The sequence below is a fragment of the Cavia porcellus genome, unplaced genomic scaffold, assembly GCF_034190915.1.
Source record: "Cavia porcellus strain 051 isolate PalLab524CR breed Dunkin Hartley unplaced genomic scaffold, mCavPor4.1 scaffold_12, whole genome shotgun sequence".
Taxonomy (NCBI): domain Eukaryota; kingdom Metazoa; phylum Chordata; class Mammalia; order Rodentia; family Caviidae; genus Cavia; species Cavia porcellus.
The window spans coordinates 65456788-65475158 of NW_026947495.1; the positions used below are offsets into that span (position 1 = coordinate 65456788).

The following is an 18371-nucleotide window of genomic DNA, read 5'->3' on the forward strand; positions in this document are numbered from 1 at the left end:
TAAGTTTTGCGTCCTGGTTTGCTGCTACCTGGCCACACCTCCTGCGTTCACCGGGGTGCACGCTGCTTCCAGTGCTAAGCCCGCCTGGGGCTCAGGAGCATGCGCATTGCTGCGGCACTGTCCTCCCAGCCCGCAGAGGGGGTCACTCTCCAGAGCTCTTAAGGGTTCTCCCCGGACTCGTCTCATGTTACAGAGCTTTTCAGGCTCAGTTGATATTAGTTGAGCTTACAAATCTTATTCTGAAAGTATCATCAATCAGAAAAATCAAAATAATAGTCAAACATACAGATGTTCTCTTGTGAACACATAAAATACACTCGTGGTGCCCTAAATGTTGCAGTGTTATAATATGTGTTTAATGATGAAAGCTTAGGGATGTAAATCAAAACTATCCTAAGAAAAATAAGAAAGTCTGTTTCTTGCTTGCTGCTTGCTTGCTTTTCTTTGCTTTTTGGCAAGAATCATTGCTAGAGATCTAGGTTGGAGCTTCAGGTGAGATTAGAAGTGATTAGAGAAATTTTAAAAGTTACTCATTTGTTCATTCTTTTGGTCAAATAACTGTATACCAGGTATTGTGTAAGATAATGGAACATCATGTGTCTGGTCCCCAAGAGGCTCATGATCTGATTGGGAAAATGAGCATCATTTACCCAAGTCACAGTATAGAAGGGACCGCACTGCAGTATCCACAGCAGTGTATGGTCATGTGGGCTTCTAAGGCTCCATTTGTTCAGAAGAATGACAGATTCCTCACTGAGAGCAGAACCAGAGCTCTGAATTCCAGAATACTAGGAAGTACCTACTGCTAACACAATAAAAGCTAAAAGAAATCAAAATTATATAAACTTGCTTTCTTTGGGTTAAAATATTTCCCACTTTTGTGAAAACATATTTATTTACATCTAAAGTAAAGGCCTCAGTAGATTTTTGTTGGGTTTTTGGTTTGTTTCATTTATGTCTTTTAGCCAAAGGACTCAAGAAAATCACTTGGCACTCTAAAGACTGTTGCATACCGTCCTCAAGCATCAGTTTGGTGCTTGAAACTGGGTATTACCACAGCATTTTAACTGTGTTCACATTTTTGCATCCACCCATACCCTTCACCTGGGCAGGCACTCTTCCACTGACCACCAGACCACCTAGAGGCTGGATTGTATTTTAGAAATCACTACAGTCTTTGCTTAGACATTCAAGTTTAATGATAGTTTAGTTTTATATAATGAATCACTATCCATGATTAGATCACTGGAGAGGTGACTGAAGAACGGAGTGAACAAGGAAGTTACTCTAGGAATAGATAAGTGGGTAGGAGCCAGCTCATCAGAGTGCGCACAAAAGAGTTTGGATTTGTCCAGTTGGTGATGGAGAGGACTTGAATTTACCTGGATATTGATAATGCTAGATGTTGGAATTACTGCATGATTCTCTATGTTAGAAAGATTAGCCTGACGTGATATGAGATTGAATGAAATTGAAGCAAAACCAGTTGAGCAGACTCTTATTATTTAGAATAATTCAAGAATGTGTTAAGGATGCTTGCAATAAGATTCCTGAACTAAGAAGATACCAGCATTGATAGAAGAAAGGATGAATTTCAGAGATACTGAGGAGGAGTGATTGCTGGGAGACCAGCTGAATGTTAGAGAGAGTCAAGTCCAGGATTTTTACTTAGATACCTAGGTATGTGATAATTCTTTCCCCCAAGAAAGGGAACAAGAGGAACTGGTTTGTCAGAAATACATTGTGTTTGATCCCCAGTACCAAAAAAAAAAAAAAAAAAAATATCCCTGGTACCATAAAAAAAGAAAAAAAATAGAAAGAAATACATTATGGGTGTTTTTGTGGATCATCCAGCAGACAGTTGGCTACACAGGTCTCTAGCTCAGGAGAGAAAGATGTGGGTACTACAGTAGGTCCCTGAAGTTACAGATGTTGATGAATTGCGTTTCCAACCTGAATAAAGGAGGTTCAGTGATACTGGTTCTGTTTGTCATAGAGAACGTTAATATTTAAGAATAGACTAAGAAAAAGCATTGTTTGCTGGAGCCTCAGAAGGAGCAGTCAAGGAATTGAGGAGTGATGATCATGGAGGTCAAGAGCAGAGTTTTAATAGTCTCAAAAGGGAAAAGTTAACAGCATCTGATAAACACCAAGTAATACATAGCCTGGATGTCGACCCTGGAATTTGCAGTCCTCACAGCATGTTTAAAAGAATGAACCAGGTAAAGAGGATGAAGGTGGAGGCCAACTAATGCAACCATCTGATAGCCAAATCTATTTTCTTTACTACAGCACTTAAGATTAAAGAAACATGAAATAGCTTGAGTACGTGCAGCCTTCTGCGCTGTGACTATATTTTTATATGTATTCAACTTCACATCACAGTGTGGTTTTAAGGTAGCCTGAGGCATTCTTGGTCCACATGCAAGTGTCCTTGGTAAATCCCCAGTTATCTTCTTCATCACCTCCCTTTTCTTCATCACAGAAAAGGGAGGTAGGAGAGAGATGGTATATAACTGTAGCCTCACACTTTAAAGCTTATCTTTTATTTGATATAAGTCCTATTTGATATATTTCTAATGATCAGAGTGCTGTTTTTCAATGAGGTGTTCAAGTATATCTATCAACGCCGCCATTTCTGTCAGCTATTTAGAAGTCACATAGCATATGAAACACCTGAAATTATTCTTTACTCCATGTTGAGCATAAATCATTACCTGCCTTGGGTGACTAACATCATGGAAGGCTAGACAGTTAAATGAATTCCTCTTCTAAAATAATACTACTTCCACAAGCTGTATGTATACAAACACGTATAAAACTTTCTTAATTTATGCCCATGAAACTTAAATTAACTTTCACACCCAAAAGACAGCATAGTGATTGGGCTTCAGCTTGTAGGGCAGGATAATTTATGCAGAATCTACCCCTCATAGACAACCTTATTACAGCTATAATTTCATGTCTGTTTTATGTAATACCCTGAACATCAAAATCACGTACCATAGTATATAAGACTAAGGCAGCCTTTGCACCCAACTCTACTTGAGTTCATCTTCCTCACACAGTATGTATTACACTATATTGCTGTTACTAGTTTGATTTCTGGACCCAGAATTTATATAACGCTTGTGCCAAATATAGGAAATGAGATCCATACAAATGCAGGGAACAAAATATGACCCATATACCCCAGCTAGAATTACCGTGTTTCATTAAATTAATATGCCATCAGTTGTTGGATGTATTATTATTTTGCACATTACTGACAAAAAAAAAGGCTATTACTGTCAATTGAACTGATGCTTTGCTTCAGCTGTGCTCATTGTGGGGAGGAATGTGTGTCTAAAATCAGTGAAATATTGTGTATATGAGAATGGGAGCAAAAAACACCAAAACTGACAGCACAAAGTGGTGTACTACAGAATCCCAATTGTGATATCTGTCATTCTTCCTGTCCACAATGTTTTACATACCAAAGTAAATATTCTGTGGTGGGATAGAAATTCCAAATCCATTTATTTGTTCCTGAATGCCACAGTTCCTGAGACTTGGTCATACAATCCTTTATTTTTTTAAAGTATCTGTCATATTTAAGTTGCTGTCATTTTGTCCATAATTTAGCAATATTTAAAAAGCCTTACGGAGTTTGTAACCCATTGACACTGTCAGTCATGCTGCTGTGACTCGTCTAAGCAAGTAATGTTGAATATAGAAAATAACTATGTGCATAAACATTCATGGCAGCGTCATTTACTCTGGAAAAAATTATTACAAATGTAATAATAGGAAATCATTGCTTATTATGCAACTAAGTATGTTTCCAAAGAGCTTGCAACATAAAAGAAATGTTAGGGGACAAACTATGCACCCAGTAAAAGATATGAAAAAATGAATAGAAAACAATTTAAAAAGAAATATACCAAACCACCAACATTGAATAGTTAGAAGTTTCAAAAACATTATTCCACATTTTACATTTTCCAAATATAATACAATATAGTATTTTTAATTGAAAAAAATCAAAGATGGTTGTAAAGAAATACCCAGCATTTGGTTTTTGAGTCTTTGACAGTTTCCACACTTAGTTTCTCACTCATATGAAACCAGTTTTACTTTTATCCAACGTGTTTGCTTCTGTGATAATTCTCTCTCACAATATGTTTCCTTCTTTTATTACAAAAACTATATGTTTCAAATCTTCCATGTTTCCTTCCCAGACCCACAATTCCACTGAGTAAAATGTTTCTAACAGTCTCACCCAGCCTAAGGTAAATTCCAACCCACTGTCTTCAGAGTCAATAGCTACATCAGTAAGGATTTAGGTCATTGATTCTGGCTCAGAATTTAAAATGGCAACTTGTTTTCTGCATTGAGAAGGAACTGTGTATTTCTTGGAGGTATTTGATTTGACTGTGAAAGACACTGCCATGAGGAAATGAACATGCCGTGTGGAGTTTTTAGTGCAGGTCAAGCTCTCTTAAGTGAGTAGTGAGCATCTGTACAAAACCTGCTTCGGGAAGACTTTACGGGTCCCGGCTCCCAAGGGCTCCCTCCCTGTCTGTCCTACAGCCACCAATAGAATAATGCTATTACTGACAGGTCTCGGCTGCTTTTCTTGCTCATTGGCTGGCGCCAGTGGCTGGTGATCTGCCTCCTTTTTCCTTGCTTTGTCACTGTTTGCTCTCCTAGAGGACATTCCCTGCGTTATTTCAGCCTTCTGGGCTGTCTTATGTTAATTATCACTGAGAGGCTCCTTTCCCTGACATCACCTGTGTTCTTCAATATTCCCACCATTTCTATGGTACCAGTACAGAGAAAGGCATTGAGTTTGGGAGGGACCTCCTAATGTGGTCCAGAGATGCCCTGAGAGTGCAGTACCACAGCTCTGGGCAGTTGGCTCCAGCAGACTTCTAAAACAGTCTGTCTGACCAAGGCAAAAGGAGGAGCCAGCCTGGGTAAGATGCACAGAAATGCACTGCTGCATGCTCGGTTGACAGCTTACTCTGTGCCATTGGGGTTGCCAGAGGTGGATACTTATTTCATGTTTTTTGTGCTATGTAACAACTTTTCTCTACCACCACATATATATTATTAGTAAAAGTATTCCTTTTAAACTTCTGGCTTTGAATTCCATACACATGTGTTTGAAATAATAGAAGCACGATGGCATTTTCTATTTTTGTGTCAAATCTCTGAAGGAAGATAAGTAATAGAATGCATTGCCATAGAACCAAACACTGCCTAATGTAGCATAATACTAATATTTTGACAATCAGCTGTAATTCTTTACTAATATTGGTAAATGATGATAAACCCTGGGCTTTAAATTTTAGATACAATTTCAGAAAATTTGCTTTTGAAATTTGAAAAAAAATTTCTATTATTATTCATTCCAGTGAGAAATACTTTAACCAGAATTTCTCTTTCACTCCTTTGTCATTTGTTATCCATTTGTCAGTTGAAGAGAGAGTTTAAACCATAAGAGAATTGATTGATAAGGACTTAAAAAAAAAAAAAACTCTTTGTATCATCCCAGTGAATGACAAAATAAACTTCATTTAATGTAAAAAATTTTTTCAAAATTTTTTTTCTACTAGCCAAAGACTTATGAACAACTCTTTGGAAATATAGAAAACTTTCATGTAAAAATCAGAAACAAACGAGGATTATTTTTACCTTATTCTGGAAAGGTACTTGCTCTTTATAATGATAACCCAAAAACTAATATAAGATTCTGATTTAATGTTTCAATCAAATTTGAAATGGGCTTTCAAGTTTATCTACTACTACTGGCTTATTAGAAATTGAAATGCAGCAAAACTAAGCATCTTAATCAATCAAAACCAGTTACCCCTCAAATCAAGAAAACCTCATCTTTGATTCCCAGTCCAGGATTTTTTATTTTTCACATTACACCTAACAAATTTTTTTTAAAAAAAGATATTTTCAGATTTAAAATAACATTTTCCCTCATTTTCTATTGGTGAGTTATCCTGTGGTCTTCATGCGTACCCATTAGACAGGATCGTATTTAGTAACTAAGGAAAGGGCTTATATGAGCATTTGACATTTTTAAATATCCAGAGAAAACAATTTTACACTTTCTCAGAACAGCAAACTTGTGTTTAACATCCCCATGCTGGAGAAAAGCATTTCTTGTCCTTGATCTTAAGTTTTTATTGGATTGTTTGATTAATATCATTCCAGCAGCCACAGAAGGTACAGTCACTTTGAAGGAGCCATTAGTTGAGATTTGTGCAAAACCCTCAGGTTAAGACTGGAATTCTGCAGTTAAACCCATCAGACAGTGTACAGAGACTGCCCACTCACATATGGGCAAAACAGGTCTGCTTCCAAAGAGTTCAATAACTGAGACAACTTACATACACTTCTGGACAGAAAAATAATAAAAGAACAAGTAAACAAGTCTATAGTAGCCACAAAGGATAATATCAACATGGGTTTTTTTTTCTTTTTCTAATTTTAAATATTTGAGACTTTTGCACTGAGAAAAATTATCCTGAGCTCTTTTGCAGGATGAAAAGATATTAGAAGTCTTCCTTTAAGGCACATACTTTTTGTTTTTTCTACTAAAAATAGTTTTTCTAATTCATTTCCTGCTTTCTCAGATAATCAGGGACCTGTTTCCTCCTATCCCCAAATGTAACAGCTATTGTTTCTGTACCCACCTTTAATCCATCTGTACTTGACACACCAGATCAAGTGTACTACATATTTGACACATTTTACAAACCAGTTTAGAAGGCTTTAAAGGCCAAAGCTGCAGTGAACACTTCTGCCCTTAAAAAGCAAGAGCTGGGCTGAAGGGAGAGAATAGCTGTGGGGGAAGAGGAGGGGAGAATCACCTCTTGCTCTATGCTAGGGAAACATGGTTATGATGTTATATCTGTGCATGTGTTGGTTCACTATATGCACTGACTCGAGATGAAGCAGATGCTTCCTTTAGTAAGCCCTGACATTGATCTTTTAAAACGTCCACCTCCACTTCCAAAGGCTAATTTTAACGCGAAGGGAAAGAATTGCCCGTCTTTCCCCTGGGCCTTGACCTCATACAGGTGTTATACTTGAGGCCTGGTGAAATTCTGGACCCACACCTGTCTTGTTTAATGTAATGGATCCGCATACAGCAGTGTGGTGTGCACTTCAAGGGGCCTCGCTCGACTTTGGTCCACAAGAGCCCTGCAGGGAGGCCACGCCACATAAAGCTGTCCTAGTCTTGTAACAAAGCAGTTGTTGCACATACTAGCCTGTGGTGTAGCAAGTGTTGTGTCATCAGAACCCACTCAAGTGTGCTAAGAGTGATGTGATGCAGCTAGCTTGCAGTCAGTTTGCTACTGCCTTGTGCTCTTAATTATGGTTGCCTATGTCTATAGTGATCAGCAAAGGCATCTTTAGTCTGCACTTGAGTTAGTTCCATTTCACTGTCATGTGTATTCATTATATGCTTCCAGAAAATGAAAATATAGCTGTTTTCTTTAACCAAACTAAATATAATTCTGTAAACTAAAGCCCACGTATTACTCATTCCATTTCCACAGAATTCCTACAATAACCACCTAGCTTTGAAATGACTGTCAGACTTTAGAGAGAGAGGATGAGAGGGGGAGGAGAGAAAAGGGAGGAAAAGAGAAAGAGGAAAGGAAAGAATTCTCATCCCAGACTGCAAAAAGTAATATATGTGTGGTGGTAGACTAGACTGAGATGTATGGGTCTGGCTGTAAAGGAGATAAAATTCCATGTATCATTTTTATGAAATCCACTAACTCAGCCGACAAACCTACTAAGTAGTGACCTCACAGTATAAAAAGAATTAATACCTTAATTCTAAGCCTCTATTTCCTTCTTACTGATTGAATCTGACTCGATGATTCTAAAAGCAAGAGCATCACAGATGCTATTGTCAAAGTTACACCTGTGTACTCTTCTGTTGTATGCTTGCTTGTTAGTATGAAATGACAAGTGTGGTTTTTGTTGTTTTAAGGCACTCAACCAGAATGCTGAACTGCGGAGTCGGCTGAACAGAATACATTCAGAGTCTATCATTTGTGATCAGGTTGTCAGTGTAAATATTATTCCTAGCCCTGATGAGGTAAGACTCATTTTTAAATTTTTTTTATTTAAGATTAAAAAGACACAGAAAAGAAAAACAAAAAGTAATGCAGACAGACAGGCAACAAGAAATCAAATATAATTGCAGTATAGGTTTACAAAACAAGATGATAGGAATTTGACTATGATTATAATATTGCATATTGTTACCTTCAAGAGGGTTGCTTAGATTAATTTACAGACATGTAAAATTGATCTAAACATGAGTATTGGGGCTGGGGATTTAGCTCAGTGGCATAAGCGCCTGCCTTGTAAGCAGGCAGTCGTGAGTTCGATCCCCGGTACCGATAAAAACGAAAAAGGAAAAAATAAAATAAAATAAAATAAACATGAGTATTAACTGTTCTTTTCCAATAACATATAATTAGTAGTATAGTCATTTTAGCTATCATACATATATATATACACACACACAAATTTATGGATATGACTCATTTTTAATACCTATTTCATAGCATCTAAATTTACTGAATATTTGTGTCCATTTTGTACAATTATTTTACTATTATCAATATACACTCCATAAATATTTGTGTTGCTGACAGTTCAGTGTTCTTTGGAATACAGAATCTACATGTGTTTGCCATCATTTATTCTTGGTGATCACTATTTTTGTTTACTTCTGTTTTCCCCTAATGTCACCAAATATTTAATTTTTATATCTGCTCCAGCCTGTTACTTTTCTGTGTCTCATCCTTTATCTAAGATGTTCATTATCACTCATGGCCAATGAAATACTGAAAAACAAAAACAAAACACTTTTAGTTGAGAACCTGCTAAGTAGAGGTTTCCTAATATGGGACGTAGGGTCATCCCAGCACTTGGGAGGCTGAGACAGAACTGTATCTCAAAATAAAGGAAAAAAGAGACTGAATCAATAAAACAAATAAAAAATAAAATTTAAAAAAACTGGAGATGTAGCTAGGTATAAGACTCTGGGGTTCAATGTTTAGTACTTGGAAAAAAAGGAAATGTTTCAGGGAGCATTTAGAAACAGAAATCAACTGATCTTGCTAAGATGATCCTAATGGTGCTGCCCCCTGCTGATGAAAGTGGTAATTAATAGATGACAGGCGTCAAGTAGGTGCTTACTGTGTGGCAAGTACTGTGCTAACCACTCCCGTGTGTTGTCCCCTCTGACCCTTGCGATAATCCTCCAAGGTAGGTGCTGTTATTCCATTTTTTGCGTTTAAAAAATAGTAACAGTTGGAAAATACTCAGAACATTCAGTTGGTAATTGTGTTTATGACCTTTATAAAATGGTTATTTTATGGCCATGAGAATTTAAACTTTTTGACAGTAATATTAGAACTTTATACACAGTGATGCATGTAGGTGAATTTTAGCTAATACTGTAAGGTCATATTTAAACCAAAGCAGATCTCACTAGAAATCTCCAAATGCAAGCTACTTAGGATAGATTGTCCCAAAGTGGTTTAGTTTTGGCCTTAGTTAACCTATTTTGTGAGTGCTCATCTCCAGGGACCCTGGCCTCTGGTGACATTTACATTCACTCAACTGCTCAAAATTTAGGAATGTTTCTAAAATTTATCATTCAAAAATTATTTACCAAAATCTTCAGTTCAAAGTCTTTTCAACCTGTAATATATATAAGAATGTGTAAACACACGTTTATATATCTTTCTGATTTAAACTCACATCACTCCCTTAGAAACAATATTTATCATTCAGGGCTTAAAAATGCAGTCTGAAATGAAGTTCAATACCTTTCCACTGTGCCTTTTAGAATCTTTAGTAATGCAGTAGAAAGAATCTTAAACTGTAGCAAGTGAAAATGACTTGTGGTCACCAATCTTTTAACAGTGTGGATTTCTTTAGAAATCCACCTAATGGGAAGGAATAGCTCTCCAACAGGGGAACAAGTGAAGGTAACATGGGCTTCTCTTTCCTTAGCCTGGCGAGCAAATCCATGTCAGTCTCCCCTTATCCCAGCAAGTAGCCAATGAGAGCCGCCTCTCCATGTCTGAGTCTGTGTCTGAGTTCTTTGATGCCCAAGAGGTGCTCCTATCTGCAAGTTCATCAGAAAATGAGGTAAGGCTACTGGGCGTGTTGACCTCTACTGCTCGTGACCATGAGTTTGAGTTAAAAAAGAGGAAGGTTGTAGAAGTTTGTGGTGGTTGTGGTTGTCAGTTTATATCCTAATAAGATGCTTAAATTGTAGGAGAGCCAAAATCTTGCAAACCATATTGGTTCCCATTTTACTGAGCATTTGACTATACTTTGGGGGCATCAATTTTTGCTTTTACATTTAATGAATATAAAGGGAAAAAGTCAAACATCTATTACGGCTTTTTTTCTATGATTACTGTTTTAGAATAACCAAAGAGTTGATGATGGTGTTCTGTATGAAAGGAGACTAACTAATAAATGCAAGAAGAATGGGAGAATTTTAAAAATCACCACTGAGGCATGCACACAGACATACATATTATGTATCTTTGCCAGTGACATAAATTGGAGATTAGAAGGATATTGTCTAGCATATATCTAGCTGGGTGATTATGGTTCTTGCAGGTTCATCACTGGCTGCCACAAAAGCTATATTGTATTACTGTTCATTTTTGGAGTCTTGGCCAGGTCTTAGAAACTGGGGACCTGTTCTGTTACTTAAATTTACTCAAGTACGCTTCAGGTTTTGTTTTGTTTTGTTTTGTTTTGTTTTGTTTTGTTTTGTTTTGTTTTTTCATAAAGGAAGCAGCCAGAGCTTTCCCAGTTAATCAGTTAGGATTTTTATCATTTGGTACTGAAAATCTGTACTACATTTTAATGAAAAAAATAATTGCTAAATACTGTTTCCATAAAACAGATGGGAAGGCAATACCCTAACAATAGTAGTTATTTTTGGATACTTAGAATTATAGGTAATTTTAGAAACAAATATAAAGTGGGATGGAGGAAGAAATGATAAATACACATCATGTTTATACTGGCAGAAATGTCAAACAGGAGTCTTGTATCAGGTGCTGAATTTGTTAGCATACCAGGGCATGGACCTGCCTCTGTGATCTCCAGGCAGGCATTAACAGGTTCAGAGAGATTTCCATTTATAAATGAGCACTGGTTTAATTATGTGCAGTGGTAATTGGTGCTATCAGATAGACAAAGTAGTAATGCTTGCCATTACTGTGTCTTTCTCTACAGGCAGATCCGCAGGACAGGTCTAGTTGTAGTCAGGAGCAGCTTAGAGAGCAGTGAATGAAAGCAGAAGTGAGCTGAGTGAACTTAGGCCAGGAGGGCGGGATATTATGACTCCATTCCTCTTCCCATGTATAGGGATAGTCTGCCACACAGATAGGTATTTTTGTCCTCACCCTCAAGGTCCACCGTGCTGGTGACAGGCTACTGGAAATTTCTTTCGTGGCTGACTTTTTGAGCTCCCATTGCCGATCCAGTACTCCATACTTCATTCAAGTTACAGACAAACTTGACTCTACCTTACCTGGGCTCAAACCCACCATCCAATGACTTTATAGCCTCTCTCGCGGAGAGCAAATTTATTTCCCTGTTTGCAAGTTGTTGGTGCATACCCAGCTGGATGTCCAAGTATCACTTTCACTAAGTATTAGAAATATAGAAGTGAAAGTGTAGGCAGCAGATTATTGCATAAGCCCAAGCAAGATGTTGGTGCTACCCTCAGGGGAGAGTCGAAGCTAGTGACAGCATCCCTAGAGGACTGGGCAGGGTAGAGAGGCAGCCTGGAGATGGTATGTTCATGAGGTCACTTGTCAGGCATTCAGATAGGCAAGTCTAAAGCTCAGAGACAGCAGATTTAGAAAAGAGTCAGCTCAGGATTCACAGAACCAGCTACCTGTGAGACATTGCCACCCTGGAGCTCATAGAACCTCTAATTCTGTATGTCAAAAAAAAAAAAAAACAATCAACCAACCCCTTCCCCACATATCACCACCACCCCAATAAAAACAGTCCACCCATACTCCTCATTGAGTTTTTTTAGGTTCTTGTAGCTAACTATTCACTTCAGACACTTGAGTATTTTCCTCCATCCCTTTTTTTCTCTTACAGCTGCTCATATAGATTCACTTATCACTCTGTCATCTAAAAGTGTCACATCCACACCTCGTTCTGCAGCTTTGCTGCCACCACGCCAATCCAGTCCTCCATGTTTTCTCTGCCTGGATACCTGCACAAGTCCCATAACTATTTTTCTTGGGTCTTTTCTTGTCCTTTCCAATCCTTCCTCACTGTGTCCTCATTTTTCAGTGTCCTAAGGATAACACCCTAACTATTTAGCTATCCTCAGCAGTGTTTGTCATCCAGGCCTGTTCTCCTGTGCAGCCTTGTGCTGCCTCTGTTCTGGAGCCTTCCTGTAGCCAGCAGAGTTACTCCTGGAGTTTTTGAGTTGCTCAAGACACCTTGTAATTGTCCTTGTAGAAATGATTCTCTCCTGCAACTCACTCTGGAAAGCACTGAACTTCACGCCTGCATCTTGTGCCCTGTCTTTTACAAATTGTTCAGAACAAAACAAAACAAAAAACTGTTTTTACGTAAATCTTCCCTTTGTAACAATCTTATGGGGCTAGGTCAGGAGATAAACTCAAGTGACAAGCCACTGTTGATGTTCTCACAATTGCTTTCGCTCGCTGTAGCAAAGCCTGGTTAGTGAGTGAACCTCATTTGTTCTGGTCTCTAAGTCTTTTTCTGATGAAGTCCCTCCTGAAGGCCCCGTGAGTCTTCATACGAATGCATTTAACAAGCCAGCCCGGACAGTTTACTGTACGTGCGTCAGCCCTGCCAGCAGCTGCAGCGTCACACCAGGGTGCGTGCCCTGTACTCCAGCTGCCAACAAAGACTGGCCACTGCATTTGCTCTGGCTGTGGGGATTCTCCCCGAGACATGTTACATTCAGCCCCTTCTATTCTTTATTCAAAACCCACCTTCAGGGAAGCCCACAACCATGACCTGTCTGTAATGAAGTTACCATTCCTCCTCTCTTCTCGCCTTTTATATCCCTCTTTCCTCCTCATTTTTCCCTTCACACTTGCCACTATCTAACAAAATATATATTTCACTTTTTTAAAATTCATCTCTCCACTAGAACTCAGAGACTTCTCCCGCTGTGTCTCCAGCACCTGGAGAAACCCTGGTGAACCCAGAACAGATACTCAATAAGTATTTGCTAACTGAACAGAGGAGGCAGACTTTCATCTCTAACATAGTTCTGAGATGCATCAGGGCATTAGCTGTCTTACATAAACGTTTTCCATGACAGAAAGGAAAAGGGACCATTTTCTTTTAATAGTTCTCAATTGATCCTCAGGACCTGCTAAAAGAAAATGGCCTCTTGTTTCCAGAATTATCTTTTTGCCTTATACTTATGTTTTAACTTGTTTCTGCACTGCTGTTTGTCTATATGTTTAGGTATAAAACGTTTTCTAAACTCCTTTGAATCCTGAAGTTTGTAAAGAGAGTATTTGGCTCCAAGATTTCTTGACCATAGAGAATAAGACAGTTTTTATTAAAGTACCAAGAGCCTTGTTCTGTGTACAGGATGACATGAGAGGATCACATCAGGACAACCCCAGCCGTGCCATTGTCCACACTTGTGTATGACATTGCACGCAACTTTCTTGGAGCTCACTGTTACTGTAGGATTCTTTTATACCAATGGCATTAGGTCATCTCTTTGATATCTTAGTTTGATAAAGATCAGAAATTGAACAGACATAGACTATTTATAGTTTTATAGATAAATACAAGTGTTCTTAACAAACAATAGACATGCGTATACTATGAATTTGATTCACAAGGGCAGGTGTCTCCTAAACATACTTTAATATTACTAGCTTTTTTCTGAGAAATCGAATAAAGAATTTAATTTACTTTCTTTCCCTCTACTAAGATTTAAAAAAAAAACCTTTGGTGACCCTGATGGCTTACCCTTTAGGTCTTTTGCAATCAATGAAAACTGTGGGAGCCAGGTGTGGTGGGAAAACAGGAATCAGAAAAAGACTTTGTTCTCAATGTTCTGTTTTTTACCGACTTACTGTGTGCAGAAGTAAAACTTCCACTTCATATATGCATTCATTCTATGAATATGTGAGCTCATTTCAACTCTTAATTTAAAAGCAACAATAAATCCATAAATTTTAAAGATAAATACTAGTTGTTTTTATTGCATAGATGTAGTTTTATGACAAAAAAAGTTGTCATAAACAAAGTTTAAAAATACATCATGCAGTGTATATAACAAGAGAAAAAAATGTGTGAGCTGCTTGGTGACTCCTGCCGGTGATCCTAGCATTTTAAGAGGTTGAAGCAGGAGGATAACAAGTTCAAGCCCAGAATGGGTGACTTAGCAAAAGCCTGTGTCAAAATAAAAAATAAGACAAAGGTGGTAGCTGTAACTCAGTGCAAAAACCCTCGGTTCAATTCCCAGTTCCATAAAAAGGAAAAAAAAAAAAGGAAGAGAGGGTGGATGGAGGAAGGAAGGATACATGGATGTGTGAAACATTAGGAAATAAATTCTTGAATGTTGAAGAGATCTTTTTGTATGTTAGGTATACTGCTAGAAAAAAATGATAATGTACAGTGGTTAAGGAGGTGTGGAAAGATGGTTTTTTCCAGTTCTATTGGAGAGCAAATTAATGCACTCTTTCAGGAGCGCAGTTTGGCAACATGTAGCTGCAGCCTAAAAGTGGTTCATCCAGTTATAGAAACTGTAATGAAGTCAGCAGGCAGATTTACAGGAGTGTTCATGTACGTATTATCGGTAACCGCGAAATGCAGGAAACTACTTCAATGCTGGTTAAATCCTTTGTGTTACAAATGTTCAATGAAGTTTGCTGTCTCTCCAAATAAAGATAAAGAGTTATGGCTACTGTAGTGGAATTACATTGAGAATTCTGTGAAGCAGAATAGAAACTGATTCCTTCTTTAGCATCCAAAGATAGTTGTATCAATGTGTTTATACAGCCATTTGAAATTGGGAGATATAACATCTAACCAAATGTTAAACATAGTTACCTTTACAAATGAGATGATGAGTATTTGCATACACATATGTAATTTCTAGTATCTTTACAATATGCTTGTGCTGTTTCTTATGTTTAGGAAACATAGATGTCTCTCATGGTCTTTGCCTTTCCACATTCTCCCTCTTCCTGAGCTCCTCTCCCTTGTAAGGACTAAACAAGGCCCATTTGTTCTCCAGCACCCACCTGAGTGTCTTTATATGCCAGGCAGCCCCTCCTGCATCCTCTAGAGGAAATCGCAGGGCCTCCTTTATGAACACTCTCAGTGTCCTGACCATTTCTGCTTATGTTGTCCTTCCTCAGCTGGCCATCCCAATGGAGGCACATTGCTGTATACAATTGTTCCTTTCTAGCAGCCCTGTATCCTGGCCCTTGGGAGACCCTCAAGTTGCACATGTGCCAACTACATTTCCCGAAGGACTACAGCTTCTCATTTTATATTTTTAATCATTTGATTATCTGAGCTTGCAAGACAGGAATCAGAAAAAGCCTTCTGTGTTCTTCCTTCCCTTCCTCAGGCTTCTGATGACGAGTCTTACATCAGCGATGTGAGTGATAACATCTCAGAAGACAATACCAGTGTCGCAGACAATATTTCTCGGCAAAGTATGCACCACTCAAGCTTCCAGGTTCCTCAGTCTGCATGCCAAATTACAACACTTATGAATTCATAAGCAGTGATTCCCCTCTTATCCCTACTAATTGTTCCTTTACCAACTTATTTCATAATTTTTATATTGCATAATCTGTTGAGATAGAGTTGCAAAAATCTGTTAAGTTCAAGTGAAGAAGTTTTACCTCTTGCTCATACCCAAAGTGCAAATCTTTATTGTATATATATTTTAATTTGACTCTTCTTAATATTTTAAATATATTTGACACTTACTTTAAATAAGTATATTCTGATGTTTTGTGCATTTGCTTACAACCTCAAAATTGCATACTCTTGTTTATTCGTGAGAGTGCAGTGTAATGAAGGCTCAAGAAAGGTGTCACAATCGGAGTTATTTTCCTCCTTGATTTTGTGAAATCTGAAAAGCAAAGTCACTTTCACTGTGATTGTCCTTCTGCCAGTCCTGAACGGGGAGCTCACGGGAGGTGCCTTCCGAAACGGGCGGCGCACATGCCTGCCCGCCCCCTGCCCGGACACCAGTAACATTAACCTGTGGAACATCTTGAGGAACAACATTGGCAAAGACCTGTCGAAAGTCTCCATGCCTGTAGAGCTCAACGAGCCGCTCAACACTCTGCAGCATCTCTGCGAGGAGATGGAGTACAGTGAGCTCCTGGACAAAGCTTCAGAGACCGATGATCCCTACGAGCGCATGGTAATGAACCACAGGGCCGTGCCCTTAGGACCTGGATAAGCCGCAAGCCATTGTGATGACACATTTGGTTTTTGCATAACATTCTCTCTGGCATAGGTAAGACAGGAGTTGCTTGGGTTGCAAAATCAAGGAGGGACAAAAAGTTCTAGATGCCTGTCCTGAATGGTACTCATTTTATGACTTCGCTGCAGTCTGGTATTTCTAAAGCTAGGCAGCAAGGGTGTCATACACCATAATGTTGAAGTCCTGCTGAGCCTTGCCTTCTTAGCTTTCCCTGAGTGCCAGGAGAGCCCATCTGTGCAGGAACTTAGTTCTAAGAAAGTAACGTGCTCTTGGTACCTTGCCCTTTTCTCTGTATGACTGGAAAACTGGGCTGGTCCCTGACAAGGACCACAGCTCCAACCTCCCCACACATGTCCTGCTAAGATGACACATGCAACATAACCTATGAGCTGGACTTAGGACCTCTGAACTTTATGATAACAAGTGAAACTGGATGAATATGTGTTTGGACAGAGCACTTGCTCTGTGTGGCGTGCTGGTTCCCAAAGCTGTGGTTTAGCCTCATGTGAACTCACCTTTTGCTCATGAAGATTTACATGCATCAAGTCAGTACCCATCGACACGAGTGTGGAAAACCTAGAGGCATAGAGAGAAACAGACCTAGCAGGAGTCTCTCCTATCTTACGTTCTTTTCTCAAATGTTTTAACAGGTGCTCGTTGCTGCATTTGCAGTTTCAGGCTATTGCTCCACCTATTTCAGGGCAGGAAGTAAGCCATTCAACCCAGTCCTGGGGGAAACTTACGAATGCATTAGAGAAGACAAGGGATTCCGATTTTTCTCAGAACAAGTAAGTAAGCTTTCTGTATAGGTTGGAGGGCAACCTGGTGATGAAAACAGCTTTGGACAGCTGTGCGTTTGGAGGGGGTGATTGAAGCAATTAACAGAAAACTCACTTAGCTTATTTGCACCATTGACACCATTAAGTGTTCCTGTTTGCTTAGGGGCGGAGTCTTAAAAGCTACAGATTGGCTGATGTATCTTGAGAATAATTTACTTACTGAAATGCTTTAATTATGGTTTTCATTGGTGGTGACCATTTTTCATCATAAAAATATATATCATCTATGGAAGTCTGACACTGTTATCATCGCCTTCTTTTTTTTCTTAATTACCAGGTTAGCCATCATCCACCCATTTCTGCTTGTCACTGTGAATCAAAGAATTTTGTGTTTTGGCAAGGTCTGTATCCCAATGATGATTTAAAGTCAAATGTATTTGCCTATGGAACCGTTTCTAGCTTCTGAATTCATTGTACTCAGTTCAGATTTCTACCTTTGAATTCAGAGGATATTGGTAATTGCTGTAGAGCTCAGTTTGAGGAAGTAAGTTTCCTGATGGCAGTGTGAAACTGTGTATCTAGGAAGCAAAGCCTGGGGGGTGGCAGAGCAGTTTGCTGATAGGCCGCTTCGAGCCATCATTTGCAGATGATGCATTGCTGTCCGCATCTGTAATGCAGAGGTGATATCTGCAGCCTTCTTAGTTCTTGGGATGTGCAAAGAGATTCTAACCCAGAAGATTTTGTGGCGCATCACCCAGTCCTTCCACAGTATCTGAAGTTTCTGCATCTGAACATTCAACCAACCGCAGATAGAAAATACTTGGAAAACTAAAAGTTATACCTGTACTAAACAGTATACAGAGTTTTTCTTGTCATTATTCTCTAAGCAATAGAGTATAGCAGTTATTTACATAGCGCTTACATGGTATTAGGAATAAGTAGTGTAGAGATGATTTACAGAATATGGGAAGATATGCATAGGCTATGTGCATATAACCTACATTGCCAAAGCCATTAACAGAAGAGCCTCAGATGTCTGTGGACTCAGGGTATCT

General features: G+C 38.7%; 1 protein-coding gene across 10 annotated transcripts in view; it reads left to right on the forward strand.

Moving 5' to 3' along the window:
• The window catches only part of Osbpl6 (oxysterol binding protein like 6), a 186383-nt gene that overhangs the window by 156096 nt on the left and 11916 nt on the right, over positions 1 to 18371 (forward strand). For all 10 annotated transcript variants that reach the window (XM_063259363.1, XM_063259366.1, XM_063259367.1 and 7 more), the window contains 6 exons: positions 8006 to 8113; positions 10048 to 10185; positions 15665 to 15752; positions 16221 to 16474; positions 17188 to 17325; positions 17654 to 17717. In XM_063259363.1, the coding sequence (XP_063115433.1) occupies positions 8006 to 8113; positions 10048 to 10185; positions 15665 to 15752; positions 16221 to 16474; positions 17188 to 17325; positions 17654 to 17717 (790 nt within the window). The remainder of the gene's footprint in view (positions 1 to 8005; positions 8114 to 10047; positions 10186 to 15664; positions 15753 to 16220; positions 16475 to 17187; positions 17326 to 17653; positions 17718 to 18371) is intronic.